The sequence below is a fragment of the Heliangelus exortis genome, chromosome 4 (assembly GCF_036169615.1).
Source record: "Heliangelus exortis chromosome 4, bHelExo1.hap1, whole genome shotgun sequence".
Taxonomy (NCBI): Eukaryota; Metazoa; Chordata; class Aves; order Apodiformes; family Trochilidae; genus Heliangelus; species Heliangelus exortis.
The window spans coordinates 3,832,407-3,859,927 of NC_092425.1; the positions used below are offsets into that span (position 1 = coordinate 3,832,407).

The 27,521-nt window shown below is 43.3% G+C and overlaps 2 protein-coding genes across 2 annotated transcripts; one reads left to right on the forward strand and one right to left on the reverse strand.

Moving 5' to 3' along the window:
* Positions 1-1,639: 1,639 nt before the first annotated feature.
* MCUB (mitochondrial calcium uniporter dominant negative subunit beta) lies at positions 1,640-17,887 on the forward strand. The gene is made up of 8 exons (XM_071742684.1): positions 1,640-1,983; positions 12,005-12,071; positions 12,482-12,652; positions 13,630-13,734; positions 13,947-14,107; positions 14,913-15,116; positions 16,735-16,851; positions 17,708-17,887. Exons 1-8 carry the CDS (start codon positions 1,873-1,875, stop codon positions 17,783-17,785), a joined length of 1,014 nt encoding a protein of 337 aa, XP_071598785.1. The 5' UTR covers positions 1,640-1,872; the 3' UTR covers positions 17,786-17,887.
* A 390-nt stretch (positions 17,888-18,277) lies between these two features.
* CASP6 (caspase 6) lies at positions 18,278-27,220 on the reverse strand. The gene is made up of 8 exons (XM_071742683.1): positions 27,175-27,220; positions 24,995-25,036; positions 24,462-24,509; positions 22,340-22,481; positions 21,876-21,952; positions 21,213-21,388; positions 20,285-20,441; positions 18,278-19,675 (listed from the first exon to the last, which is right to left on the reverse strand). Exons 4-8 carry the CDS (start codon positions 22,453-22,455, stop codon positions 19,437-19,439), a joined length of 765 nt encoding a protein of 254 aa, XP_071598784.1. The 5' UTR covers positions 22,456-22,481; positions 24,462-24,509; positions 24,995-25,036; positions 27,175-27,220; the 3' UTR covers positions 18,278-19,436.
* Positions 27,221-27,521: the final 301 nt, after the last annotated feature.

Sequence of the window (27,521 nt, forward strand, 5' to 3'; positions counted from 1 at the left end):
ATTTGAGGATTTGGTGTTCTGAGCAACAGAGAATCAGCAGGCATGGCAAAAGAAAAGGATTTTAAAAGACAGTTTTACTTATGATGGGCTGGATCACACAACTGTACCAGCAGAATCTACACCACAGGATTCATCCCTGCTAAGGGATGCACTGGGAAGCTCAAAAAGCTTTTTGAGCTCTGTTTTGAAGGGGCTGCTTTTTTATCTCTTTAAATAAAATCCTGAACTATCCAAGGATGCTCTCGAGCCATTTTAGGAACTGTGAACTCTTCCTAAAAAATTTTCAACCTGGCATGATACATTTCATACCTTTTTCATGAGAACTTTAAGATTGGTTGGGGGAAAAGTTTCCCAGCCCCCAATTAGAGGATGAGTTCAAATTCTCAGCATTTAAAATAAGGTGTCCCTTTCCATCTCTTAATTCTAACAGCAACATCTTGTACCTCTTTTCCCAACTAGGTGGCATGGGAGTCCCTGTTGGAGAAATCCCAGTCCAAGAAACTCTTGGCAGTGGTAGGGCACACAATGCAGCTCCCAGAGAATTATTACTGAGTTTGATTATTGTGCCCTTAAGCTCGTTAGGAATAAGCTAATCATTAATCTTGATGTCGAGCTTCAGGATAATGAAGAAATGATGACCAGGTGCAGGTGATTTTGTTTGGCTGTAAAGACAATTTTGTCAGAACTGTTTGTTTTTTTTTTAAAGCCAGAATCCATTGTTAATAATCCTTAAAGTCAAGAGTTCTTCAGTAATTTTAAATGTAGAGTTTTACTGTTTTTCAGGCCAGATACATTTTAAGAGGAGGAAGAAGCAGGTTTATGAGGAAATAATGACAAGCTCAGTTGCTGATTACTTCAGTTAGAAGTAAGAAGTTAGAAGACATAAGAGTCCTGAAATCTATCAGTCTGATTTCAGTTTTAGAGTATATTTTGCTGTGTTCTGATCATGGGCAGGGTGTAATTAGCAGCCCTGGTATTTTCCTGTATAATGTTCCTGTTGTGTCATCAGCTAAAGTTGGTTTTGTGCAGCATTGCTTGGGAGGAACACCCCAAAGGGCACCGCTTTTTCCTGTGCGTTTCCCTTTTCTAACAGGATGTGTTTGATCTGCTTCAGGGCTTTGCACTGAACCCAAAAATCTGGGTTTCTGAGCATGCAGGGTTCGGTGGTACCAACCAAATGAGTGACTGGGAAATGGGCTAAGCCTTGCTGATGGCTCTCCTGCTGTACACCCAACTTTACTGAAAAATAACCAGCCCCAGGGGTGTTTTCCTTCTAGGTTTTGCTGTTTCGGGTGCCAGAATGTGTTTGTTCCACTGACAGGGGGGGTAACAACAGTCCCCTTCCTCAAAAGTTGGCAATTTGCAAAATAAATTTTACATAAAGGGCAGGTGCTCGGGTAGGGCAGAAATGCGTAATTCCCTTAATTGCGTTTATAAACACGGCCGATGAAATCGTTTTTAATTGGCAGGGGAGGAGGGGGCAGCACCTCTGCTCTCACCTCCAGCAGCCGGGGGCCCGGCGGATCCCCCCTCCCCGGTTCGGACCAGAGGAGCTCGCAGCCCGGCACCGACGGGACCGAGACCGAGACCCAAACCCGCACTCACTGCCGCCCTCCTCGGGGAGCGCTTGGCTAATGGGGCCGGAGGGAGCTGCGTAGCCCAGCCCCTCCTCGGCGGGGAGGAGAAGAGGAACAGCGCACAAGAAAAAAAAAAAATAAAATAAATAAAACCACTCCGGAGCGGAGGAGGAGACGCCCTCTGCTCGGGCTCGCCCACTCCCGGCGTGGCAGCCAACACCGAGCGGAACGCGCCCCGAGGCGGCCCGGTCCCTGCAGGAGGTGGAGGTCCAGGACCGGGACCGGGACCAGGGCGATGCTGTCGGGGCTGGGGCGGGCGGTGCGGAGCTGCTGGTCCCCGGGCAAGCGGCGGCCCCCGGTGCTGCTGGGCGTGTGGGACGGCTTCTCGCTGCCCTCGGTACCTCCGGTAAGGTGGGGAGCGGGCCAAGTGCACCCCGGGACGGTGCTGGGAAGAGGCGGAACCGCCCCCCGGGGCTGCCGGAGCCTCGCCTGGAGCTCCGGTCGCCTCCGGGGCGGCGGGACGGTGTTAACCCCGGCTGGGCCGGAGCTGGAGGGGCTCCGCGGATCCAGTGCGGGGCTGTCCCGCTGCTCCCTCGTTTCTCCGGGGCTTGGGGAGAGGGCGGCTGCGGGTCGGGCCCCGGGCCAGAGGCGCGGGCAGTAAGGGGGGTGCGGGAGGAGCCCCTGTAGCGGCCGCGGGTGTCGGTTCGGTGCCAGCCCAGGGCGGGTTCCGTTCAGAGCCGTTCCCGGGACGAGTGTCAGTTCGGGGCCACCCCGAGGCGGGTGTCGGTTTGGGGCCATTCCCGGGCGGTGTTGGTTCGGTGCCACCCTGGGCAGCTGTCGGTTCGGGGCCATTCCCGGGCGCGTGTCGGTTCGGTGCCAGCCCAGGGCGGGTGTCGGTTCGGTGCCAACACAGGGCGGGTGTAGGTTCGGGGCCACCCCGGGGCGGGTGTCGGTTTGGGGCTATCCGGGGCGGGCCTCCGGGACCGGGACCTCGCTGTCGGGGTCTTCCGGCCGCCTCCCTCCCCCCTCCCAGCTTTTTGAGTTGTTTTTCAGGCATTTTGTTGCCTTTCTGAGTCGGAGGTGGTTGAAGTGTTGTAGGTGAATGGTTGAAGTTCATGGGGGAATGGTGCTGCTGGGTGAAAGTGGGAGGAATAACAGTGGGAGCGGGGAAAAAACAAAGTTTTCCTTCCGTGCTCTCCTGGAAGTGCGTTGTAGGTAAAAAAGTAACAAAGTCCATCTGTCTCTGAGCTTTCCTTGGCTTCAGGAAATCTCAGAGATCCTAAGAGGAGGAGGGATGAAGGAAAAAAAGGTGGCACAGTGACCTGAAAAATGAAGATGCACCAGGAGGTAGGATAGGGTAGTGCTGCAGTCCCATGTGCCTGGGGAGAGGAGGCAGTTTAATCCTTGATTAGTTTTAAATAACAGCTGTATATGCTGTATATGCTTGCAAATGTTGCTGTGATGAAACCTGACAAAACCCGTCCCGGTGTCCAGGGCTGATCCATAACGAGGAAGTTGCTGGGATGTGAGGTGACATCCAGAGAAGGAAGCACTGGGGGGGGAGGTGTGTGTTTCTGGGCGGGCTTCTTCCAGAGCTGGGGTCTCAAAACCTGGGATGGCAGCTGAGGAGCTGTGCAGGATGAACATTTTTTTTTTTTTTTTTTTTTTTCTGAGATTATTTGCACAGGCTGTTCAGAAGCCATTTTACAAAATTCCCTGGTATTTTGGTATTCCCTGGTAATTTGTCCCACCTCTGTTAATGTGAGTGGCTCTTCTTGGCTTTGCCACGTGTGTATGTGAGGACATTTAAGAAGGAAATTTAAGATAAATGTTGACTTAATCTCCTTCATCTGCTGAGGTCCAAACACAGAATGCTTAAAGCATCTTGCACCTCACTCAGCTTTTACACTGTCACTCAGCACATGCTGATCTTACTCGGTTTGCCATCTCTGCCTTACTCAGAGCACTGCTTTGCAGACAAGCTTCCTACTTGTCTAAGGCTCTAAAATGAGACTGAAAGCTGCTAAAGCTTCAAAAAGAGACTGGAGAGGAGGAGGAGGATGAGCTCTTGCTTTGGCAGTGCTGCCATTCAGAGCAGGAGAGGCAGAATGATCCGTGGTGTTACTTCGTGGGATGGATCACAACTGACACATCTCAGAATGGAGTTTTTCCACTGAATAGGTTAAAGAGAGGGGTGTTTGTAAGGCTGAGGGAAATTTCAGTTCAGAAAAATGCTTAATCAAAGGTGCTGTGTATTTCTATAATGGAAATGCTTGGAATAAATGAATATAAAATGCTTTTTATATATGCAGTCCATAGCTCTCGTTTTGCCACAGAATTGCTCACATGAGAGATAATGAAATATTGCTTACTCATTTCCCCCTTCCTGTTTTCATCTTTGGGTACTTCTCAGATTTTTTATGGTGTGTCTGCAAGGGTGCAGGTAGTTAAAACACTTGTTCTCATAAACATCAAACAAATGGCCTGCACCTGGAATTTCAAGCTAGTGGGGGGAAAAAAAAAAAATTAAAAAAAATGTGTCCCAGGTGTTATTGGAGTTGTTTAGCTTGTTAAATTTCAATGTAATCCCCTGCAAACACTCTTGTGATTATTTGGGTGGGGGGGGGGTTAGTGGTGATTTTAAAATATTTTTTGTTTAATTATCACTGCTGTTGTAGGTTGGCTCTGCTGTTTGCTGTTGCTCTTTTGGGGAAGAAATAATTTGTCTCTAGCTCTGGAAGGAAATGTCGGGGTGTTTGTGAGGAAAGCTGAGCTCAGTCACTTGTTGTCACCTTGGCACCTGGTGCCACCAAGGGCCACGTTCTCAAGCTTATTTTGTGCTGGGTTTGGCAAAGAGAATTGGTTTTGCCCCAAATACCTTTTGTGGGGCATTGAGTGTTGGTTTTTATGGATAAAGCTGGAGGGCAGGATTGTGGAGTGTGTCCGTAAGTCATCTCATCCTGCAAGATGTACAGGTATGAGTCAGGAGAGCTGGTGTGGCTCATGGCTCTGGTCCATGGCTCATTTGCTGGAGTTTTTCTTTAAAACAGAGATTGCTGTCACAAGGAGCTGCTTTGCCTTTGGAGCATTGCTTATACAAATTTTTATTTGTATAAAGATATATTTTTTAATATAAATAAGTATAAATAATGTCTTAATATAAGTAATATATTAATATAAATATAACAATGTCTTAATATAAAGATATATTTGTATATTTTTATTTTAATTTATTGCTTTTTATTTTGTGAAGGTTTGTTTGGTTTTGGCTTTGGTTTTTTAAGTGCAGACGCTTAGCTTTTCAAACAAAGTGAAGCATTTTGTTATATTGTGTTTTATGGACAGGTTTTCCAGTTTTGCCCCCTGAAGGGTGCTCTTCATTTTGTTAGAGTCCCAGATTTGTAATGGTGCAGTTATTTCACCTGGTGAAAATTCAGTGTTGCAGCTCTTTCGTTCCCTCTTCACTTGCACATTTGAACTCCTGCAGATCTGCTGAGAGAAGGGCACAGGAGAAGCTCCCCTCACCATATTGTCATGGAGAACAGATGTGTAGACACAGAATCAAAGCTTTAAAATGTTGTGTTGTGGGTTTTTAAATTTTTTTTTAAAATATATTCATAGAATCAGGGGTTAGAAGGGACCTCCCAAGACCATCGAGTCCAAACCCCAGAGCAGGACCATCATAAACCTCCTAAGCCAGGAAACACTGAAGATTTAATGGATTTAATGTTTGGATTTAATGTTTTATATTAGATGATCCTAGTCAGTTTCTCCTCAGTGCTGAGTCCAAGTAACCTAAAATTGTGCTGCTTTTTGTGGCCATTCATACACGTGAGATTCCCAGTTTAGCCCATACTGTGGAGCTGTGTACCAGTATGCCTGTTTCACTGGGGATGGGCAGCAACTGGGGAAAATGAAGCCCAAGTTCTACCTTAAACTGTTTCTATCCTGTCTGAAGATGCTGGAGTGGTGAAACTGCCTCCTGCCAAAGGTAATATTTGTTTTGAACAAGGGAGGAAACTAAAATGGATAAACTTCAATTTTTTTCAAAATGTGAGTTTATTTGACAGTTGATTCAAAACACGTTTTTAATTTTTGCATGCAAAATTCACAGTTTTGCCTCTGAAATCCACTGGCAAGGGGGAAGCTGGCAAGATCAAATTTTAAAGGCATCTGTGAAAAACATTACAGATTTGTTGTCTTCAATGATGAGGATACCACATATGCTTCTTGCTGAGAGGAATTTTCTTCCTAGTTGCAAACTGCAGCCAGCAGGAGAGTCACTAGTTTTGTTTATCTGCAGAAAGCAGAAGGGGGGTTATTTTCTGTTGAGGGTTTGTTGCTTGGTTTTTTTTATTTTTATTTTTGGTCAGTTCCCATTTTCACCCATATCTGTTAAAAATGCTTCTTTTAATGCTGGTAAATTGTTGACTACCCACTTCCTCAGAATGGCTTGAGCTTTTTTTCCTGTCTTTCCTGATGGTTTTTCTAGTAATTCATCTTGCTCCCAATACCATAAGCTCCCAGTGTTACACATACCCAGTTTGTCCCTCAGTTTTATACAATCTTATAAGGGTCTAAATGTGTCCAAGTAGCCACAGGATCATTGAAAACGTGTTGGTTTTCCACGTGGGTTTGCAATTCTGCCCTTTTTTTTTTTTTTTTTTTTTTTGCACATACTTTTGGGATTTCTGAGATCCTCTGTAACAGCAGCAACCCCCCAAACATCCTATGGGGTGCAGAGACTTGTCCTTGTGCAGTCGAAATTTCACATAAATGTGGTCTAAGTTTGTATTTTCAGCCTACTCAAGTCCTTTGGAAATTGAGGTCTAATTATAGCCAAAAACTTGTGGTTTCTGGGCTTGTTTTCCCCTTCTTGCCTTCCCTTTGGAAGCTCTGCACAATAGTTAGCTGGTTGATCCAAGTTTTGTTTCCTAAACAAAAACCTTGTGCTTGTACTGGAGTATATCTAAAAAAAATACAAAACCCACTAAATTGTTTGTTTTTGGAAGCACTGCTCACCCTTACAAATCCTAATTTATAAAAGCCTTTAAAAAGCCATTTAGAAGCTTTCTGGCAGGGGCTGGAGGACAGGTGTCCATCTCAGCAAGTTCATTTATTTGCCTTTGGTAGTGTGGCAGTGCCAGAATACCAGGGTGGCATTGGGAATTCCTGCCAACCATTTGCTGTTCTCTCTTCTCATCTGGCAGCTGCCTCTGTTTGTTCAGAGAAATATTTTGGGGGGAGAGCTCTCATATCTAGCACAGACATTCACCATCCTTTGCATTTCTACAGCTGATCTCATGCACTCCCCTTCTGTATCTTTTCTCTCCAGTCCAGACTCTTTAATAACTCATTTGTTGTGAGTTTTTCTTGTACATGGTGAGGGTGATTGTGTCTCTTCTGCCTTCCTCTGTTTTCATTTGACTTCTGGTGGCCCTGAATTATGTTTAAATAGAAAACTGAATCAAGTTCTTGGAGCTTTTTTGACTGCCATGATCAGCCTTACACTTTTTTTGTGTTACACTGGACTCTGCTTTTAGCTCACATTTTCCCTCTAAATCTTAACCTGCTGCTGGTGAGACCCTGGCTTCTTGTTAGAGCCTTCCCAAAGGCTTTTTTTAGAGTCCTGAGCTATTCAAGCATCATGTTACTTGTGTTTGGGGCACTCCCTTTGGCAGTTTGCTTGTTGGTTTGGAAAAGTTTTGGAAGCATTCCCTGTACTATCCCAAAGAGGGAGCTTTGCTACAGGAGCAGCACAGGGATTCCATGAAGGCTCCCAGTGGGGGTTTTTAGGGGTTTTCACTTCACTTGTGAGATGTCATCCTTGTGGCAGGATGAGCTGCAACTCATTTAAACCAAGAAAAATCTCATAAAAAATCTTGCAGCAAGATTCCTGCCGGGATGTATTCCCAGGCATCGGTACCACAGCAGGATCTTTTATCTGGTTCTGAGTGCTACAGAGTCTCAGCTGCCATGGCTCTCAGTCAAGCAGTTTCCTGTAAAACAGGTGACAGTATTTTTTTGCAGACCTGGAGCTCATCCCAGTTTAATGTGCAACCACTAAATTTCCTGCACTGACTTTTCTACCACTTTTTTTTTTTTTTTTTTTTTTTTCATTTTAATCTCTTGGTTGTGACAGCGTTCTCCTGCATTCTTTATTACAGTACTTTAGACCATTATCTGATGCCATAAAGTTTGTGCTACAGGATATGAAACTACACTTTGTATTTAGGTCTGAATCCAGAGGTGTGTGTGCTCAGTGTTTGTTGTTGCCTTTCTGGGATAATAAAATCAGGTGTGCTTGGATTACAGCCTGAAGGTTGAATTTTCAGGCTTGGTTTTGCAGTGCCCCATGACTGTAAGTACACTGAGAATATGACTGAGCTGGAGATTTCAAATAGGCCAGGCTCTAAAATTGAATTATAGCTGTTACAGCATGGATGCTCCTCAGAGTCCCAGCCCCAAGCTGTTCTTCATGGCAGTGGAAGTGTAAAGTGAATCTATTTTGCTATAGATCAGACTTTAATATGGGCAAATCATCACTGAGGTGCCAATCTCCAGCATTTCATAGTGGTGTGCAGCCTGGCAAGTGTTTCCTTGGGAGTTCCTTACCTTTCTGCAATGGCCAAATTCCTCTTCTCCTAAGGAATGATGCTCTCTGGGGATTCCCCTAAGCCAGCTGCAATCTCATTGCCATTCACACATAAATACAGGTTTGGGTTGTACAAGTACAATGGTGTTACAAAGGCTGTCCCACTGCCTTTCTCCCTCACACCCAAACAACAGTCTGAACGTGTGGCTGATCCCATTTTCTCCATTCCAGCAGGGAGGATGATGAGTTCATAGTCCTGGCTGTGTACACTGCAAATTGCAGATGGTCTTGGATGCAGATTGGGCTCAGATTATTCTTCTCACTGAGGTTTCTTCTGAGTGGGCAGCTCTATCCAGAAATCACTCCATATGGAGATCCTGGGATCCTGGAATGAGGGTGTAGCTGCTCAGTGGGTTGGTGTTCCTGACCCAGAAAATCCTTCTGGAGTGTGTGGTGTGGCTCCAGCAGGCACCTTCCCACAGGATGAGGAGCAGAGCAGTGATGCCAGAGCTTGTTTCAGGCTCTTGGTTAAGGGGAAGCTTTTTCCTCAGAGTTTCAGATTCCCAAGGTAACACAAAACAAAAATTGTCCTTCACCAAAGCTGGTGGGAAGGTACAGGAGACTCTTTCCCTCTGTAGTATGAGCAGTGTCCTCTGTGCCCACAGTCAGTCCCCTGACAGCAAGAAGTCCTTGAATATTTGGTGTGTGTCTTTCATGGTGATCAGGGGGGTTGAGTTTAATTTTTACCATTTCCTGGCCAAGTGTTTCCTGTTTGCTTTGAAAGTAAACTCAAAATACCTTGACTAGCATGGCATGATAATATGATAATATTGATAATAATACACTTGCACGTTTAATTTGTGGTAGGATAGTTAAAATTATAAAAATATGAAAGAATAGATGGAATGATGCTCTGATAAACATAAAGGCAAGTCTCAACCTAGTATCTAGCTGTGTAATTGCTACAAGGTTTTGCTGTTGATTATTTTCTATATTAGAGCTGGTAGATTTGATAATTAATGGGGAAGAAAACTGGAATGGATTTTTAAATTAAACATTTCAGACCTAGTGGTAGGAGCTAAAGGACTTCCATATATATATATGTACATCTATATATATATATATATATATACACACTTACCTTCTGTGTCTTTGTTGGTGATAATTGTATCAAGAAGCCCTTTCTAATTATGTCAATGCCTTAGCAGAGCCAGTTTGAAAACATTTTTAAAATACATTACTCCTTTTTAAGGGTCTTAAGGCAAGGGAGAAATGAAGTGTTGAGCCAGCTGTTCACCCAGAGAGGCTGTGAATCAAGGTGAGCAGCTTGTCGAGAATAACAAAAAATTCAAAATTGTCTTTTTCTTTGCTAAGGCAGAGGTTAGGCATGCTGCTAGGGCCTCCAGGGAAGCCAGAGCTGCTCTCCCAAAGCAGCAAGAAGTTGATGGGTGGTGGGTGCTGTGTCTGGAAGTGAGGCAGGATTCTCAGTTGCCCTTCAGTGTGGAGCTCTGGGGGAGTCAGGAGCTGGGATGGATCCCTGCCCTCTGGGATGCTGGCCCTGGGCCACTGCAGGCTGAGCCTCAAGCACTGGCAAATAGCAGATGGGTTTTGCACCTGCACCATGGGATGCTGAGCTCTCTTTTGTACAAAGGCCAAACGCCAAGCTGGAAGCTGGTTTTTTTCCTCACCCACTGCCAAATGCAACATAATCATCTGTTTTGTTGCTACTCATGCTGAAGTGAATTTATCTGGTGCTAGGAAAATGCCTGCTAAGGGAGCTCTGTGCTCCCAGTGGAGCTCTGGAGTGGAACAGGTGGCCTAGGAATGAGATCTGCTGCTTGCTAGGGATCTGAAAGTTGATGTGGGAGTGCACTCCTGGCACTAGTACTCTTCTAATGGTGACAGCTGAGCTGGAGTTACAGGAAGAAATTGTGTCCTAAATTCCCATTAAAACCAACGTTTCTTCTCCTGCAAACAGTCTGAGACTCCTGCTGCAAACCCCAGCTATGAATGGAAGCTCCTTGGTCCTGTCTTGGAAGTGACAACTGATTGCAGTGCTGCTCACACCCACAGAAGTGTCCAGAACTTTGGATTTCATACTTTTGTAGCATTTTTATCAGTATGAACTTACATGTTTTGCTTAGCAAAGAGGTTTGCAGGTTGGGAGCCCCTAACTCCAGCTCTTGGGCTTTTTTTCTTTTCTGCAAGCTGCTTCTTAGTGGAGTAGTGCATTTTCTTTGTGACTGGGTTTTTCTACTTCAAATTTTTATCATTGTCTTTGAGAGGAAGGAAATGAGAATACATGAGACTGTAGTATTCATGTTATCAGACTGTGGTAATGCTATTTTGGGAAGGATGCTTATGAGTTTAACTTGGGGCATCATTTGCACCATCTCACACTGGAGGAATAGAATATTTCAGCTGTAGGAGTGCATGGCACTCGAAGAAGAGGGCAGATGAACTTCCTTTTTTGCTTGGGATGAAGGGCACTCTTCCAACACAAATCACCCTACAATTAAAAAAAAATAAAGGAACCTTTCAGTACAAGCATGGAGCAGTTCTGTGGCTGAGGCAGGTTGGAGGATAAATATCTAAATGTTGATTGCAGAGTTACCCAGCAAGTGTCTGTAAGAAAAATTAGCTCCTTAAATACCCTTTAGTAGAAACAACACATTTGTTCCAGGCTATTGAGTATTACTGTGGACTGTAACCAGTGTGAAATCAGTCGTGTAAAATCAGATCATGTGTTGAGTGTTGTCTCCCTGGATATTTCTGAATGTTTTGTGGGTGAGCTGGGATATGGGTCCTGCTCTGCTTCAGGGGAAAATTGTTCCTCTCCTTGTGCAGGGGGAATAGGTGTAGAAGCAGAGGACTTTTATTTCAGATGGTTTGCATCTTCCACAGTGTGGCCAGACTGCCTTAAGTGCCTGGCTTAATCAGAGCACCTTCTCTTCTCTGTTTTGATGTGGCTGTGTTAAGTGTCTTGATGGTTCTCACAGATCCCCCTGGAAGGGATGGGCATGGCCATGCAGGTCCAAAATCCCCAGGACACAGGGGATGGTTCCTGTTCCTGGATGTGTGGCCTTGGGTGTGGTACCAAGGGCTGGTGATGCTGTTGACTCCAGCAGCACCATCTCAGCTGCAGGTGAAACACCTGTTTGGATTTAAAAACTTCTGTACTTTGTGTTGTTGTTACTGTCTTTTAACACCATGAATGTAGCTATTTTCATATATATTATATATGTGGGCATATAGATATTATGGAATTACAAAGCAGAGTGACCTCGGCATGGTCACTAAATAAAAACCAAGGGGTTTTTATTTTACCTGAGATCCTGAAGAATGGCCTTGTGGTTATGATTCAGCAGCACAAGACTTCAGTGAAACCCTGAACACTGCTTGCAATGTGGCCTCTGAACTGCTGCAGAACACTTCTGCCATGGGGCAGACATCTGTCAGTCGGATGCTTTTGGGGTAGAGAAGAGGTCTTACTGTAAGAGCTGTTTGAAGTGCTTCAGAAACACTGCATGGTTTGGTTTTCTTGGGGTTTTTTGGGTTTTTCTTCATTTCTTTCCCTTTCCCTTATGCCTTATTTACTCCACACTAGACAAAAAGTCAAACCATGGGCAGTACCTGAGCACCCCTTTGGCAAACCTTCTGCTTTCTATAAGGATGGTTCTGGTTTTTAAGCTGTAAAGGAGGGGGTTCCCTTCAGAACAACACCTGGGGTTTGGGGTCACCCAGAAGCAAATCAGTCAGGGCACTGCCTTCAGGCAGGGAAACCCAACACACACTCAGCTTCCTAACCCTGGGTCCCTGTCTTGTGCTGCAGGGGCTGGGCAGGGTGAGATGGAGCCAGGGGGGAGCAGGACCTCACAGCACACTGGGGCCATCTGATGGTGAGTCTGCCCAGCAAGATCTTCCTTTGTTTTCTGGGAGTAGACCCAAAATATGTTAATTGCACGTTATTCATATGTGTAAATATATAGAAGCACAGAGTGTCAGGTTGCAAGGGACCCCAAGGATCACCTGGTCCAACCCTTCTAATACTGTTGATATGGGATGTCCCAGAAACCCGTTGAGCTGAGATTTAAAACTTTCCAAAGTGAGGGAATCCATCACTTTCCCTGGAAGACCATCCCAGCGTCTGACTGTTTATCTCCTAGAGCCAGAACAACACATTTTGTGTGGTTTTCTTTATTCATAATATGTTTTTAAAATTGTTTTAAAATGTTTAATTTTTTTTAAATTAAACCATGACTTAACGACACGACTTTTTCACTTAGTTTTCTTTTCTTCCCTCCCTGAGGAGTAACTATTAATTACAGACATGGTCTCCCTGTGATAACTCTCACACTGCCCACAAGAAGTGAACGCTGTGTGTTCACTGTGAAGCCCATGGTGACCACTGTTGGGGCATTCCTGAAGGACCTGCAGAGAGAAGATAAAGGAATCCAGAGGGCAGAAGTCTTTGCACCAGGTATCTCACATCCCTGGCCTTTCCCAAAATGGATATATTCCTTTTCAAGGACTGTACTTCTGCCTCTTTTGCCTTTCTATAGTGCACACGTGGGGACAGATTGAGGGCAGTAGCACTGTGACAAATATTTACAAACAAAAACCTTCATATTTTGCAGCTAGGTTGTTATCTCAAGAATATAGATTTTGAAAGCTGGCAGGCAGGAGGAGCAGTAATATGCTAAAGAAAAGAGGTTATTGCCAAACCTTAGGCCCCTTCCAGCATGGAAACAAAAAGCAGAGTTGGACAAAAAAGATCTTTCAGATTTCACATTACACCTGCCTTTCTGTGTTGAATGTAAAATAGATAAATAAATAAATAGATAAATAAACAAATAGGTAAAATAGATAAATAAATAGATAAATAAATAAATCCATTGCTCATTTGCGTGCAAATATTTTTCCTATTGTTCACAAAATTGGGAATGTTGCTGGAGTTGTAATCTTGGAAGATCTGCTGTGTTGAGAATGCCCTGGGAAAGCCTGTGGTATGCTCATCCTATTTGACAAGAGCCTTTCCATGTGTTGAAATTGTGTCAAATCTTTTCTGAGCCCTAGGCAGGCACAGGGAATTAATGGCTTTGGGGTGAAAGGGCCTTTGGCAAAGAAGGAGTGAAAAGAAGGAAGAAATAGAAAAGCAGGATAAAACCATTAACAGCCAGCTTTCCTGATAGAATGTCACAGTTGCTCCCTTGTCTCTAATTTTAGGTCATTGAAAATAGATTTATATTTTTTCTCACTACTAGAGAAAGCATTCAGGCACATGCAGTCTGTTGTGTTTCTCATTATTTAGTATCAGTTACCAGATTTACTTCACATTTATAGTTCTCTTCCAAACATTAATTATAAAGAACTCCAGCATATTTCTCAAAGGGATATCAGCTAATGTTTATGGCTCTTTATGATAAATGATTTACAACTTACATTTTTCTTCTGCAGATGGCAGCAAAGTCTCTGATGCAACCTTGATGGAGGTTTTATTGATGAATGACTTCAAACTTGCTATTAACAACACAGCATATCTTGTGTCACCTCCTGTCAAAGGTAAGAGCAATGCTTAATTGTCAATAGAATTGTCACTCAAAAAGTCACTTGACCTGATGAAAGGCAAAGCAAAACTAGAACCTGTCTGAAGAAAGGAAGTTTTCTGTATTTTTTTACCAATGGAAAGTCCTGATTTTATGGTGAGAGGTGGGAAGAGGATGAAGGAGGGTGGGTTCTTGAAATGTGTTACATGACAAACATTTTAATTTCAGATAAGCTGAGTAGTGAGCATGCTACAGAAATGGAAGATATCAAATCCTTGGTTCACAGGCTGTATGTGGCTCTCCATTTAGAAGATCACCAGATCAGGAAGGAGAGAGAACTGCTAGAGAAACTGGATCATCTGAAAGGAGAGCTGCTGCCTCTGGAACAGGTTGGAAAGCAGGGTTACTTTTTTTTAAAAAAAAAAAACCTCAAAAGCTTTTCCTTTCATCAGGAGTAAGTCATCTGATAGAAGAAACATCAACATGAATGGCTTGGGGGTGTCTGTTTTCCTTGTTACACAAATGAGGGTTAATTCAAATGTAAATCAAATTATTTCCAGTCCTTTTTCCTCCTTCTGTGCCCTGAGCATGAGGCACAATACCTGGAGAAAGCTCTCATGAACAAGTTGGGGTTCCAAGTCCTCCAAGTCACCTGTTGCCCAGAGTTCTGAATACCCAGTACAAAAAAAAAAAAAAAAAAAAAAAAAAAAAAAAAAAAAAAAATACTGAGGTAGGAATAATCTGTGGCTTAGGTTATGGTTTGCTGTATCACCAAGGCAGCAAAGCCAAACGTTTGGACAAATGGTTGCCAGAATCCAAGAAGGGAAGGTGGATCTGTGGGAGGCAGAGCTGACCCAGTGTGGATAAAAAAGCCAAAAAGAGCCTTACAGAGTGGCCAGACTTTGCCTTGGCTCAGCCCTGCTTTGTGGCCCCAGTGTTAACCAGAACTGCCTTGAATGGTGAATGGGAAACCAGTAGGTATAAATTGCTACTGATGGGCAGATTAAAAGCAGCATTTCTTGGTGCACAAGAGCCAGATGATCTCCTTGTGCTTGGATTCCAGTCATTTTCTTACTTGGCAGGCTAAGTCAGTAAGAAGATTCAGTAAAAGGGTCCTAGCCCAGTGGAGAAAACGAAGTTCAGAATCCATTCATTGTGTTTGCTCCAAGAGGTTTCTGTGTTTCTTTCCCTTAGATGAAAGCTGGAATCACAGCCAGTGCAGATGCAAAGACCTCCAGGCTGCTATGGGTTGGTTTGGCATTGCTGTCAGCCCAAGGAGGAGCTTTGGCTTGGCTCACGTGGTGGGTCTACTCCTGGGACATCATGGAGCCCATCACCTACTTCATCACTTATGGGAGTGCCATGGCCTTCTATGCCTATTTTGTTCTTACCAAACAGGTGAGAACTCATTTTGTAAGTGCCTGAAGTATTGGAAAGGAGGGAAGCTGGCTCTGAAAATGTTTGGGCTCTGAAAATAATTACAATTAGAATTCAGTGAGTAGCTTTGCTAGCAGATAGGGATTTGATCCCCAGTGGGGCTGGATATGGATGCTGCATCATGTAAAAACCAGGTTTTATCAGGTGGTTTTATAAGAGGTGGTAAAATATTACCTGTTTCTAAGAAAACTTGCATCATCAACCACAGGAACGTTTATTTCTAGCACTTAAATGGATTTAAAAGAAAAAAAGGGAGGAAAATCTTTGAAAACAAAATCTAGCAAAGCATTAATTAATTTACAAGCTATAAATCCATGTGTTGGTATAGATCCATGTATTTGCCTTGGATGCCCAAAACAGGGATGAATTCTCTGATGAATTCTACCTCTGAGAGCTTTTTAACACTTGCTTAGTGGGCAACCCATGATGCCCACACATTTTTTTAGACATGAGCTGCAAAGAACTGAGATTTCATAACCTAGGGAATGAACAGTGGTGAGGGAAGTCTCTCCTTTTATTTTAGATTTTTATGGATCACTTTGAAGAGGAAACACACCTTGTTGATTGCTGTAAAGGGAGAGCATTTAGTAGTGCTGTGCTAGCTGGGGAAGGAAGCAAATCACTGAAGAGAAGCTTTTATTTGCTGAAGTTCACACAGAAAGGGTGAAGGTTCCCATCAGCCTGGAAATCTGGCAGTTGCATTATTGAAATATAATTAACCAAGTGCCTGAAAAAATGTGAACTGCTTTGCTCTTCAAAATCTGACTGCTTTTCCTTGACTTTGAATGCATGGAGGTAAATCTTGCACAGCTGAAAAGGGACAGGAAACAGGTTTTGCTTAGAAGAAAAAACCTTGCTGGTGAAAAAAAAACCCCGTATCTTAACTGAGCTGCACAATCCAGATTTGTTCTGAAATCCTGTAAGACTTGGAGGAATGTTTCTTTTTCCTGTTTTCAGCTCTTTATTCCCAGAATGAAATCTCCATGCTGAACGTGCAAAACTCTTTTTGTTAGGGAGGTTTGTGGGGTTCTTTCCATAAAACCAATGGGTCTACAGAGCCAGTGAAATGGGGAGAAATGTCTGTTTTTACAGACAGCTGGCTCTGAATGCAAGTTTTACTGATTCTCACTGATTTTTAAGGGTGAAGACATCTCTGCTTTTTGTACATGAGTAGAGACAGAGATTACTACTGGGGCTTTTTGAACAGCTGCTGGCACCATTGCTTCAGACTTTCAGAAAAGTCTTTCAGAAATAGTAGCTGAATTTTCTCTGACTCCTAGCAAGTAGTGTCTGTTGCTATTATTCCAGTTATATATATCCAGTTATTTTTATGTCTTTATTCTGATTGAAAATTCCTTTAGACATGATAGAAATTATTCCTACCATGTGTCTGAAAGGCCTTTATGACCTATAAGGGAATAGTTTCATATGGAGTCTCTTACCCCAAAGTGTGGGTGTGTTGATAACTCATCCTGAAAGAGGCTGAATTTCTAGACAAAACTCAGTTGTCCAGGTAGTCATCTGACCTTTTCCCAGGTCTCTTGCTAACTTCCAATATGTGCCCTGATTTCTTCCCCAGGACTACCTTTACCTTGATGCTAAAGACAGGCAGTTCCTCCACTACTTCTATAAGAAATCCAAAAAGCAGCATTTTGATGTGGAACAATACAACAAGCTCAAAGAAGACGTAGCAGAGGTATTTAAATACAGTTTTTAAATAATGAAGTAGGCTCTGGGTCAAGACTTTTTCAGTTAACTCTCAGCTAACAAAAAAAATTGGCCTCGAGGTTGGTTACTTATATTCAAAAGTGTGTTGCTCATCAGCCAGCTTGAGCTGCTTAAATAACCATATGTTTGTATAAACTACTTCAGTAACTTATCAGAAAGGGAGATCTTCAAGAATTCAATTTAAAACAAAAAAGCCAGTTTATCAGCCCTATGCATCTTTTTTTTTTTTGATACTCTAACATGCTGCATTTTTGGTCACTTTACTAGAACAGCTGCATTGTTTTTAGAGGCAGTATGTTTGCTGAATTCCTGTGGGAACAGCCTCCTCCCTTCCTTGGAAGGAGACTGTCTTGAAGAGCTGAGCATTTGGTACCTTACTCCTAATTCCTTGGGTAAAAGGTTTAGATTTATAGATCAGGGGTGACTCGATGGAAAAGTTGGTGTGTGCACGCCTAGGAGAAACTTTGTGGTTTTCAGGAAAAGTGTGACTGATGTCTCACTCCTCAGTTCTTCCTCATCCATCTCTAGGGTCAGAATGCCATGAAAGAAAATTGAAACTACCCCTGATTTTAGCTTAACACCTAATGAGTCCCATTATGAGTTTGATGCTTTTTTGGTAGTCTGTGAGCATAAACTTCGGAACTGTGATTTCAGCAGAAAAACGCCACAGCGTGGAAATGTTCAGCATCCTTCATTTGATTCATTTAGCTACCTTTGTAAGACCAATGTCTTCTGAGACAGGGAAGATGCTGGATGTGGGAAAAGAGGAGAAAACAGAGGAGGATGCAGGAGGATGAACTTCTCACTCTTTCTTGCACTGGCAGGTAGAAGAATCGCTGAGGCGCCTGCGCCAGCCTCTGCACCTGAGGCTTCCAGTCCAGGAAATCAGTGCCAAGGACTGACTTTGGTTTTGTATATCTGAGAATCACCCTTTACTCTAGAGAAACTGGATATTTTTTACCACTATAGTTTTGAAAGTTGCAATAAATGGCTTTTAAAAATTATTTGCTTGCTTGATGGTTTGTTGATGGTGGGAGGGGTTTTTTTTTTCAATAATATCAAGAAGCTGCTGATGCAAAGCTCCTCAGGTACTTAGCAAGTTTTTTTAGCAAAATGAAGGCATGAATTTTGGTAAAAAGACAAGGATGTTTTATAGAGCAAAGGTTGCCTTTTTTGTACCCTTTACTGGAGCACAGCAGTATCACATAGAATAATTAACTTCTGCATTGAGTATTAAGGATTATTTTACTGAAATCACTTTCCTTGTTTCTTGCTCTGTGCATTGACTCTGTTGTAACACCATTGAGAGAGGGCAGACCTGCATCCCAAATAAGCTTTTTTAGTAAATATTTGTTGCTATATCTTACATTTCAATCTCGTTTATTATAAAATCATTTATTTTTCACTGTAGCATTTTATTGTAAGAATTTATCAAAACATTCAAACATACGTGATTTATACAATGCTTAAAAGTAGACAGAGTAAGATTTAACACCTGTGACTCAGAATAGTGAAAGATTTAACTAAAGCAGAGCCAATAAACCAGTTATTTTATACCTAAGAAAGTAGATTCAGACAGAGTAGATTCTCCATTGGCCCCCAGAGTTTAGCCTATGTACCAATCATATAAAAAATAATAAAAGAAATATTTGCTTCTAGTCAGTACCACTGAAACTGCTGATGCTGCAGAAGTAACAATCCTACAATGAAATGTCCTCTGGTGAAAAATGCAGTCACTTTTCTGTGAGATCAGCCAAGGGGAGGAAGAGGAAGATTGAGCACCAAAGCCTGAAGTATGAAGGTTTGCAGATGTTGTATTTTGCAGAGCTGCCTTAGAGATGTCCAGCAGTGGTGAGCCTGAAAGCTTGAAATCATTTTCTGTATCCTTAAAGATTTGGTACCAGGTGAGGTTACCCAAAGTCCCACTAAGCAATCTGTACATGGTCTCATGTCACTACTTGGTTTTTTTCCTGAGGATACAAAGCACCAACAAGCTTTAATTGTGCCCCAAACATAAATGGTGTGCAAGCAAAAAGCCCTTTGTCTCTATTAATGCTACAATTGTACTTAAGGAATCAAGTTCCTTTTTAGTGTTGAGGGAAAATACATAAATGTCAAAAGCTAAAAATCCACAAAATAGGAAGGTGGATACTGCTGTCCACGGATAAAAAAGATGCCCTACAAACATATTCCCTGTAAACTGCTCATGGAGCAAGAAAAGCTCATCTAATCCAACATCTGAAATGTTTGGAAATAGCAAAGAGTGCCATAGTTAGATGGCAATCAAGGAAAAACTTGAAACAAAAAAAAAGTAACCCATAAAATCTAAGCACCTCTTAATAATTTTGCACCAGTCAGCTCCCAAATTCCCTGAGATGATCTGACCTTTAAAATTGCTTTAAGATTTTAGAAACTATTAGATATACAAACTATGCTGTTTGATCCCAGATTTTTTGCAAATAGTTAGTTATTAATCTGAACTTAGTTGTGTAGTTGTGTTTTTTCACTTCTGCAGTGAGTATTAACTAAGAGCTGTCATTGTTAAGCAACAATCTACTTAGATTTTGGATGAAAATACAGTTTTTTAGTTAACATTGAAGCAAAACAGGGAATCTGTTTTTTTCCTATAGCACTGATGTCCCTGCACATATCCACCTTACGGTGAGATACTTTCCTGTTAACAACAGTGAGAAGTTCTGTGAACTCCAAGGAAGATCCATGCTTCCTCAGTGTCTCACACAAGTCTTGAATGTACCAGGAGCCATTCACAGTTTCACGATGAGAAAAGTAACCTGTTGGAGAGCAGGAACACAAAATTATATCCAAATCTAAGTAGTGATGACAGTTCAAAAATATTCATGAGGGTTACTGCTTGCTAGCTGCATCCATTAAGGGTCTACTAATAGATATATAAATACTACTCCAGAATTCTGTAATTTCACTGGAAGCAGCAGGTGGGAAATGGCTTTTAAATCAGTGCTCACACAAGAGAAGTGTGGTTCAGGGACCACAGAACTGTATCTGCATATTAGCAGAGAGCAGACAGGGCTGAGGACAAGATACAGGGAGGGCTGCAGAAGCCAGACACCTCATGAGAGGAAATTTGTAGACCACCAGAATCCTACAGAGAGGCAGGAAAAGAGGGGTCCAGAGGCCTGGAAAAGAGGGGAATGGTTGCTGTCAGCAGATGACAGCTCAGCATCAAGATTATGAGGAGAACATTTGTCCTTTGATAAACCTCAGTGGTTTTCTTTCACTTTTTCCCCTCTCTCCCAGGAACAACATCACTTCCCAGGCAGGTAAAGCAGATGATATGGAACTGTACTCATTATTTTGACTGCAAAATGAAGAAGTGTTCAAGCTTGTTATCAGACATCAGATATAAAAACGTTAAAACTTACCTTGGGCCACAGAGTAGCACATGATGAAGTCTGCACCAGCAGGCAGGGTATAGACACCAGCTGCATCTACCTCAGTCTCATTGCCATTGGATTCCTCACTTCCATCTATTGAATCCTGAGCAATAACTGGATCATCGTGTTTATCACCTCGACATGCCTGTTGGGGACAATTATTGTTAGGCTTTCACCTTGGCCAAGCTCACCTATGGTTATATATTTCTATATGGTTATATACTTCTGACACTAATGGGGGACTTCAGGTATTCCACAATCCCATGAAATACCCATTTACTTCTCTAGCAGTGAAAATATTGGTGATGAAGTCCATTGAAAGCTTTGAGATGATGACAGAATCACTGAGATTGGAAGGGACCTTTTGAGACCACTTAGGTCCAACCCCCCTGGCTCAAGCAGGTTGTCCAGGACCTCATTCAGTCAGTGCTCAAGGATCTTCATAGATGGACACTCCACAGCCTCTCTGGGTGACCTCTTTGAGTGTGTGACCACACACAGTGAGGTTACGGAGGTTTGATAGCCTTCTACAGCCTAACCTAGGGCTGTGAGGTGTGAACTGAGCTGAGACTGTACACAACTTTCTCAAAAAAATGGTAGTTTCTTCTCTACCATTACATACACACTGACGCTCAGTCTGACATGGGCTTCATTTGGATCACTCTTCATAAAACTACTTCCTATGAAATCCAGCTGGAATCATAATATTAACACTTTGTGTATATAAAGATTATTTTTTAAAAAGAAAGGAATCCTTGTCTTAAATATCTCTTAAGGAATGTTTTTCCATACCTTCTTGCCTAAAGATGCAGAATCTTTCCCTTGTGGCAAGACTGTATCAGGAAAACTGATTTCCCTATTACAATAAAACACAGCTCAGTGTTAACTCCACTGAATCCAGGACCAGACATCTTACCTGAATGATAAATACCTTCGGTTTTCCTACCAGACTCGGGCACTTGTCTCCTCTGAACATGTCTGTGATTGTCTCAATTTTGATTTGGGCATCATATGCATAAACGTGATCGTTCTCACCGTGACTCAGGAACACGCACACAAAGCAGTCAGCATCACTGTGGTCACCCTGAGAGGCTGAAATAGTCAAGTGTTGTTTAGATGACTAAAGAGTGATCTTAAGGTTTAAAAAGTATTCTACACTTGGATCTCTGATCATTCCTTTTTCAAACAAACCCTGTTTTTCAGACAGTGTAACACTGCAGACGTGTGGAGGTGCAGTTCAACGTGGCTGAAGGTAAGGACCACAATGACTAAAAAAAAAAAAGTTATTAACTTCTCTCAGTCTTCTCTCAGTCTGCTGAAGGTAAGGACCACAATGACTAAAAATAAAGTTATTAACTTCTCTCAGTCTGCAGGTACTTTTATTTCAGCTTTTGGCAACTTCATTAGTTGTCTCCAGAAAAGCTTCACATCCATTGCAATAAAATAACCTGAAGTCTACCCCTGGTTAAGTCCTTCTAATATTAAACAACTCACTTATGCACAAAAATTATTCTGTTAGATGAACAGAGGGAGTGTAATAAAAGATAAAGAGTTACATAACCAGTAGATAGTCTCCTACCTTCATAAATTTTCTGCATTACAGCTTCTGCTTTCAGATCATCAAAATGTCTGACTTCAAATCCAAGGTCTGTCAAACTATTGTTAAAACACAGCAGTATTACTGAAAGTTCCTACCAACCAGTTGCTTTCCATGTGAGACAATGAATATTCATGTTTATGCATTATTTCTGAAAACAAATTAACTACTAAAGTTGATTTTTAACACAAACCAGTGTCAAGTGCAGCAGTAATACCTAAATTTACTGCCAAGTTTGTCCTAAGAGAGGACTCACTGATGCTGTGCCAGCAGTTTCTGTGACCTCAAGGAATATGACTTGAAGCTTTTTATTATGAATTTCTTTGCTAAGCTTGTGAGCAAAATCTTTTGTTCTCTACTTAAATGTAAGATTTATGTAACAGAAATTCCCCATGATTTCTGAAGTTTAGCTTTTTAAGCTTTGGTAGCAAACTCAAGTTTCTTACCTGCGTTTCAGGTTGTTTCTGTCTGCCAGGGTCCCACGTCTCTCTGGCAGCCTTAAATGCCAAAAGAAGTGCTCATGATTGAAGATTAAGGCAATTCCTCTTCTTTGATGGTTCATTTTGTATTGTGCTGCAGGATCAAGTGCTTGCCTGGTGCCAGAGATAGAGAACATTCTCAGTAAATCAGTTATTGACTAATTGAATTTGCTTCCCGTGTGCCTGCTAGAGGAGATCTTTGTAACTGACTAGACTTGGAGGATCCAAGTTCAGAAGACAAGTCCTCAAAATGTTCAACGTATCAGGAAAAGCTTAAATCACTAGGCCTTTTTGAAAAGCTTGCCACTTTCAGCACTTCAGGAAAAACAAAATGTTGGCTGTGTAATAAGTTCTATCAGGTAGGTTGAACAGTTTCCCTACACCATATTTTCTCTTGTCATGAGGTTATCTCATGAGTAACACAGTAAAGGCATTTAAGAGTGTACTTTAGACTCAGTTCCAATTCTCCATGTTATGTGTTTAAATATTATTTTAACATAATTGGATAGTGCATATTTACATATTTGGAAAACCATGTGCTGCATGGTAAGCAATGGGCTTTAAACTGGTGATGAGGTGACATGCACAGTGCATCTTGCAAAAGGAAAAAAAAATTGTATTTCTACAGCAAAATGTAAGCTATGGCAACAAAACTGTTCATTTAAACTTTTAGCAACCAGCCAGCAAAATCCTAAAGCTGAAGGATAGTCTTGTTCTGAAGGATGAAACAAATGACTGACCCAGCTTCTAAGTAGAGGACTCTTAAAACTATCATGGCAAGGGAAATATGGCATGCTTCTATGGTTGGAGGGGCATGCATCAATTTTACTGTTTCATGAACAAAAGACAACATAAAAGTCTGTGATAGCACCCTATGGACTGTACACTTGGCCCAAAAAGGTCATTTCCAAGTGTTGGTATGGCTGTATTCTGAGACACAGCAGTCTTAACAATATTGTAGACAGAGGCATCAGTACAGAAAACAGAAATTGCAGTGGTTCTGGCAAAAGCCCAGGCAATAGACAAGGCCAGTGTTAGAGGTGTATAAAATCACAGTCCAGGTCATGCTGCCCTAGGGCTGGCTGTACTCAGTGCTGTCATTTTTGCCATGTTAGTGGTTTTTATCATGCTATGGAATCTTCAGGTTTGGTGCAAGTTGCTTAGAATATTTGCCTGTAGATTTAAGGTTTGCCTGTAATTAAAGATCACAGTTTCATCAGCAAAATGCTTTTGCTGCACTACAAGATGACCCCAGTTATCCATAAACTACTTCTGCTTCTCCACTTCATTATGAGAAGTCCCTTAGTAAAACATTTTTTGTATCATCTGAGTAAGATACTCAGACACCAAGAATTCAATCAGAGAGCAGCATCCTGGATGATTGTTTAAAGTCAGGGTGGGGATGGGACTGGTTCTACAATATTGGTTGGAGAACCAGTAGGAAAAGTTAACTGGAGTGCTTTCTCCCTACTTTCCCCAATTTGAGTACTTATTATGAATTAAATGCAAAGATGACAAACCTTAGCACTGTAATTATGGATAATATTTCACCTGTACCAGTACCAGAGTTTATTTAGATTCTGGCAATTTATCTTTGTTCTTTGAGGTCCCTTCCAACCTGGTATTCTATGATTCTATGATCTTCCTTAGGAATCAGACATAGAAGGGATTTTGATAGTTAAGTCTCTGGATCCAGGATGGTTCCCTGAATAGTTCTTCCTCTTTTACCTTTTACAGAGTGGAGTAGGAAAAATTCATGGAATCCCTATCCTGTGGCCCCTTTACCTTCTTTCTAGTGGAGTACACTCCTGTGCTACACTCAACCAGTCTGCCCAATTCTTCTTAAGACTCTGGTGGTATTTTTGCCATGGTTTCTGCACATTGCCCAGCATAAAAGGATTTCACTTGGAAGAGTCCCTTCTGCATGACTTCATAAGAAAGATGGGTTCTACATCTGGCATAGTGAAAACCAGAAGGTGTTTTCTAAGTGGGTGGAGTTGAATAATCCAGATACATTCTTAACAAAAATAGGGAAAGCCTGCACTGACCTCAATGCCATGGGCCAGCTCTTTGTTGTTGTCATCTGAACTTTACCTTGTATCAAGAGCATCCACTTCTGTGATGTTCTGATTTCCATCTGTTAGGAAAAAAAGCAATTTATCCACTAAATCATTCTTTAAAATGAACAATTTGAACTTGTGCACCCAGCCTTAAAAGTTAGCTGTTAATGTGACCCAAAAGCTCATTCACACACCAGGTAACTAGGCATGCAGTTCAACAGCTTCATTAGCATTTGCCTGCACCCACAGCTTTTGGAGGCTGTTCTTAAAGTTCTGAGTCCCAATTGCCTGAACTTTAGGTGGACAAGACATGCAAGATTTCTTCTTTTTCTTTTGCTAAATTATAAAGGTGTCAGTATCTCCAGTAAGAGAAAGCACATAAAGGTAACACTGTAGGAATAAGGGGGAACAAGCACATCTTGGGACCACACAGAACCTGCAATTAGGCCAAAATACTTATTCCTTTTGCTTACACATTTCAGTGGGCTATAAAATCACAGCTCCCACTACTACCAGTGGAGATTTAGCTACAACATTATAAAAACTATGGACTTTACTGCACCTGTGGTGGCTACTGTAGGTCTGCTATCCAACTGGACGTGGCCTGCAATTAGAAGAGAAGACAGGTCATAGATACCTAGAATTTACCAACTATTTTGTGTAAAACCTTTTCACATCTGTATTTCTCATCTGATTGAAGCCTTTTGCAAAACAAACAAACACAGCTCTGTCTTGGCAGAGGAGAAAAGGTTCTTAAGAGAAGAGCACAAACTCGAAGACACCTAGACCTGGCTTTAGGAGCTTTTAAGTTGAACACCACATCAGAGGAAAGCAGGGGAATGCCTCAAAGGAAGCCCCATACTTCTAAGTGTTACTATTGACATGCAAAATTCCCTTTGCCAGACATCATTGTCCTTTCAGGTTTTGCCTAACAATTATCACCAGTAACCCAAGGGTACAAACCAAGCCATTTCGGCATCCCTGAAGCATGACATGACAAAAGTGCTGAAAAATTCGTGTATAGAGCAACGCAACCAGCATCGGTGCCTGCTGATAATAGAAAAGGCTGAGATGTTGATAATAGGAAGGGTGAGATGTTGAAGAGAGCATCTGCATGTTTAAATTTACACTTTGTTTTAACTCGTGTACTGGAGATCTGGCTGATGCTTTGGTCTCAGCTTAAGGGGGAAGATTAAAATGTTACAGTCATCAAACTTTAAGGCAGAAAATGCTTGTCATGTAGACACAGAAAGAACAGAACTCCCGAGCCAAAGGAAAAATGGGTTTCCTATTCTTTTAATTTTGTTTAGTGCTTTCTATTTTATCTTTTCATTGCCACTGTCACATTGCAGCTTCATTCAAGTAAACACTATTTAAATTATTACAATTTATGAAAACTTTTCTGCTTGTCTTACACAGGCTTCTTCTAAAAACTGGTTGGTTTCAATGGGACTTGCCTTAGATCTCCTGGAGATGGACTGTTCAAAGGAATCAAAGGTCAGGTAAGCACTGGGTTACACTGGGATCTGACAGCATCTTTTCCTGGATACAATCTCGATAGACTCTACCCTTTGGGCATTTAGAAAACAGCACAAACAAAATGGCACCAAAAAAAAGTCTGACAACATCTTTGGGGATCAAACCCCCACAGCTCAGCAGCTTTCTTTTCCTGCTCTTTGTTACACATCGCCTTTCTTCTTGGGCTCCTGAACCCGGAATATCCACGGCGTTTTCCCTTCATGAGCAGTTTTTCTTTGTTCAGAAAGCAACCCCGCTTCCCCCCTCTCCCCCCTCCCCAGCCGGGATGTGCCGGGGGGGTCCGGCCCGGGCTCCCCATCCTTAACCCCGCTCCCCTCCCATGGTTTCCCCGGGGGGGACCGGGACCTTCCCCTCCGCGTTGTGCGCTGGGTTTTTACGTGCAGATTTACTTCCGCTTTGCTGCTCCCGTCCTTCTTGCCCCTTCCCTTCCTTTCCTTCCCCTTCCCTCCCTTCTCAGAAGCGAAGCGAAACCCCCGCACCACACGGCAGCGACCTGCGGGATGCGCTTCCCGCAGGGAAAACCCCCCTCTGCCGCTTCGGGTCCGCCCAAGGGACCCGCAACCCCCCCGGAAGACACCCCCTTCTCTCTTTTACACACACACACACACACACGCACACGCACACGCACACGCACACGCACACGCACACGCAGCACGGGGTTGGCCTGGGGACCTCAGACATTTGATGGCCCCGCACGGTAGCGGCCCCGCACATTAACGGGGGGGGGGGGTAGGAGAGGGGAGGCGGCCGCAACTCCTCCGGAAGGCACCCCCCTCCCCCTCTTCCATTGAAACAAACAAACCCCCCCCACACACACACAAACAAACACAACCTTCATCTCCAGAGCACTGGGGGCCGCAGATATTTGATGGCCCCGCACGGTAGTGGCCCCGCACGCTAACGGGGGAAGGGGAGGAGGGAGGGAGACGGCCGCAATCCCTCCGGAAGACAACCCCCTCCCTCTCTTCCATCGAAACACACACACACACACACACACACACACACAAACACAACCTTCATCTCCAGAGCACTGGGGACCGCAGACATTTGATGGCCCCGCACGTTAATGGGGGGAGGGAAGAGGGGAGCGTGGCGGGTGGCGACCGCGCCGTTGGCTCCGGAAGATGCTAAACACCCCCACCGCCAGCAATCCCTTCGGATGGGCACCGGTACCTTCTCCCCACCCCCCCGATGCCCACCTACCCGCCGGCCTCCTCCGCTCAGAGCCCGACATGACGGCGGCCACAGGCACCGGGCGTCCCCGCAGTGCCCTCGGTGCAAGCTTTGCCTTCCCGGTCCGTCCCGCCTCCTGGGCCCGGCCCAGGCAGCCCTTCGGGGGCTGGGCGTCGATCTCGTTCCTCCGGAGGGGGCGGGAGAAGCGGGGGGGAGGTGCTGCGGGACCGTGCTGGGGTCCCGGTGGCCCGGGCGGGAGGGACCTTCCCGGAGCTGCGGGAGGGGGAGAAACTCGTAATTCCCGGGGCTTGGTGTGGCAGGCTCAGCTCGGGGGGTAGCAGGGACCACCGGCTGGAGGAGGTGAACGCTGGCCGGGA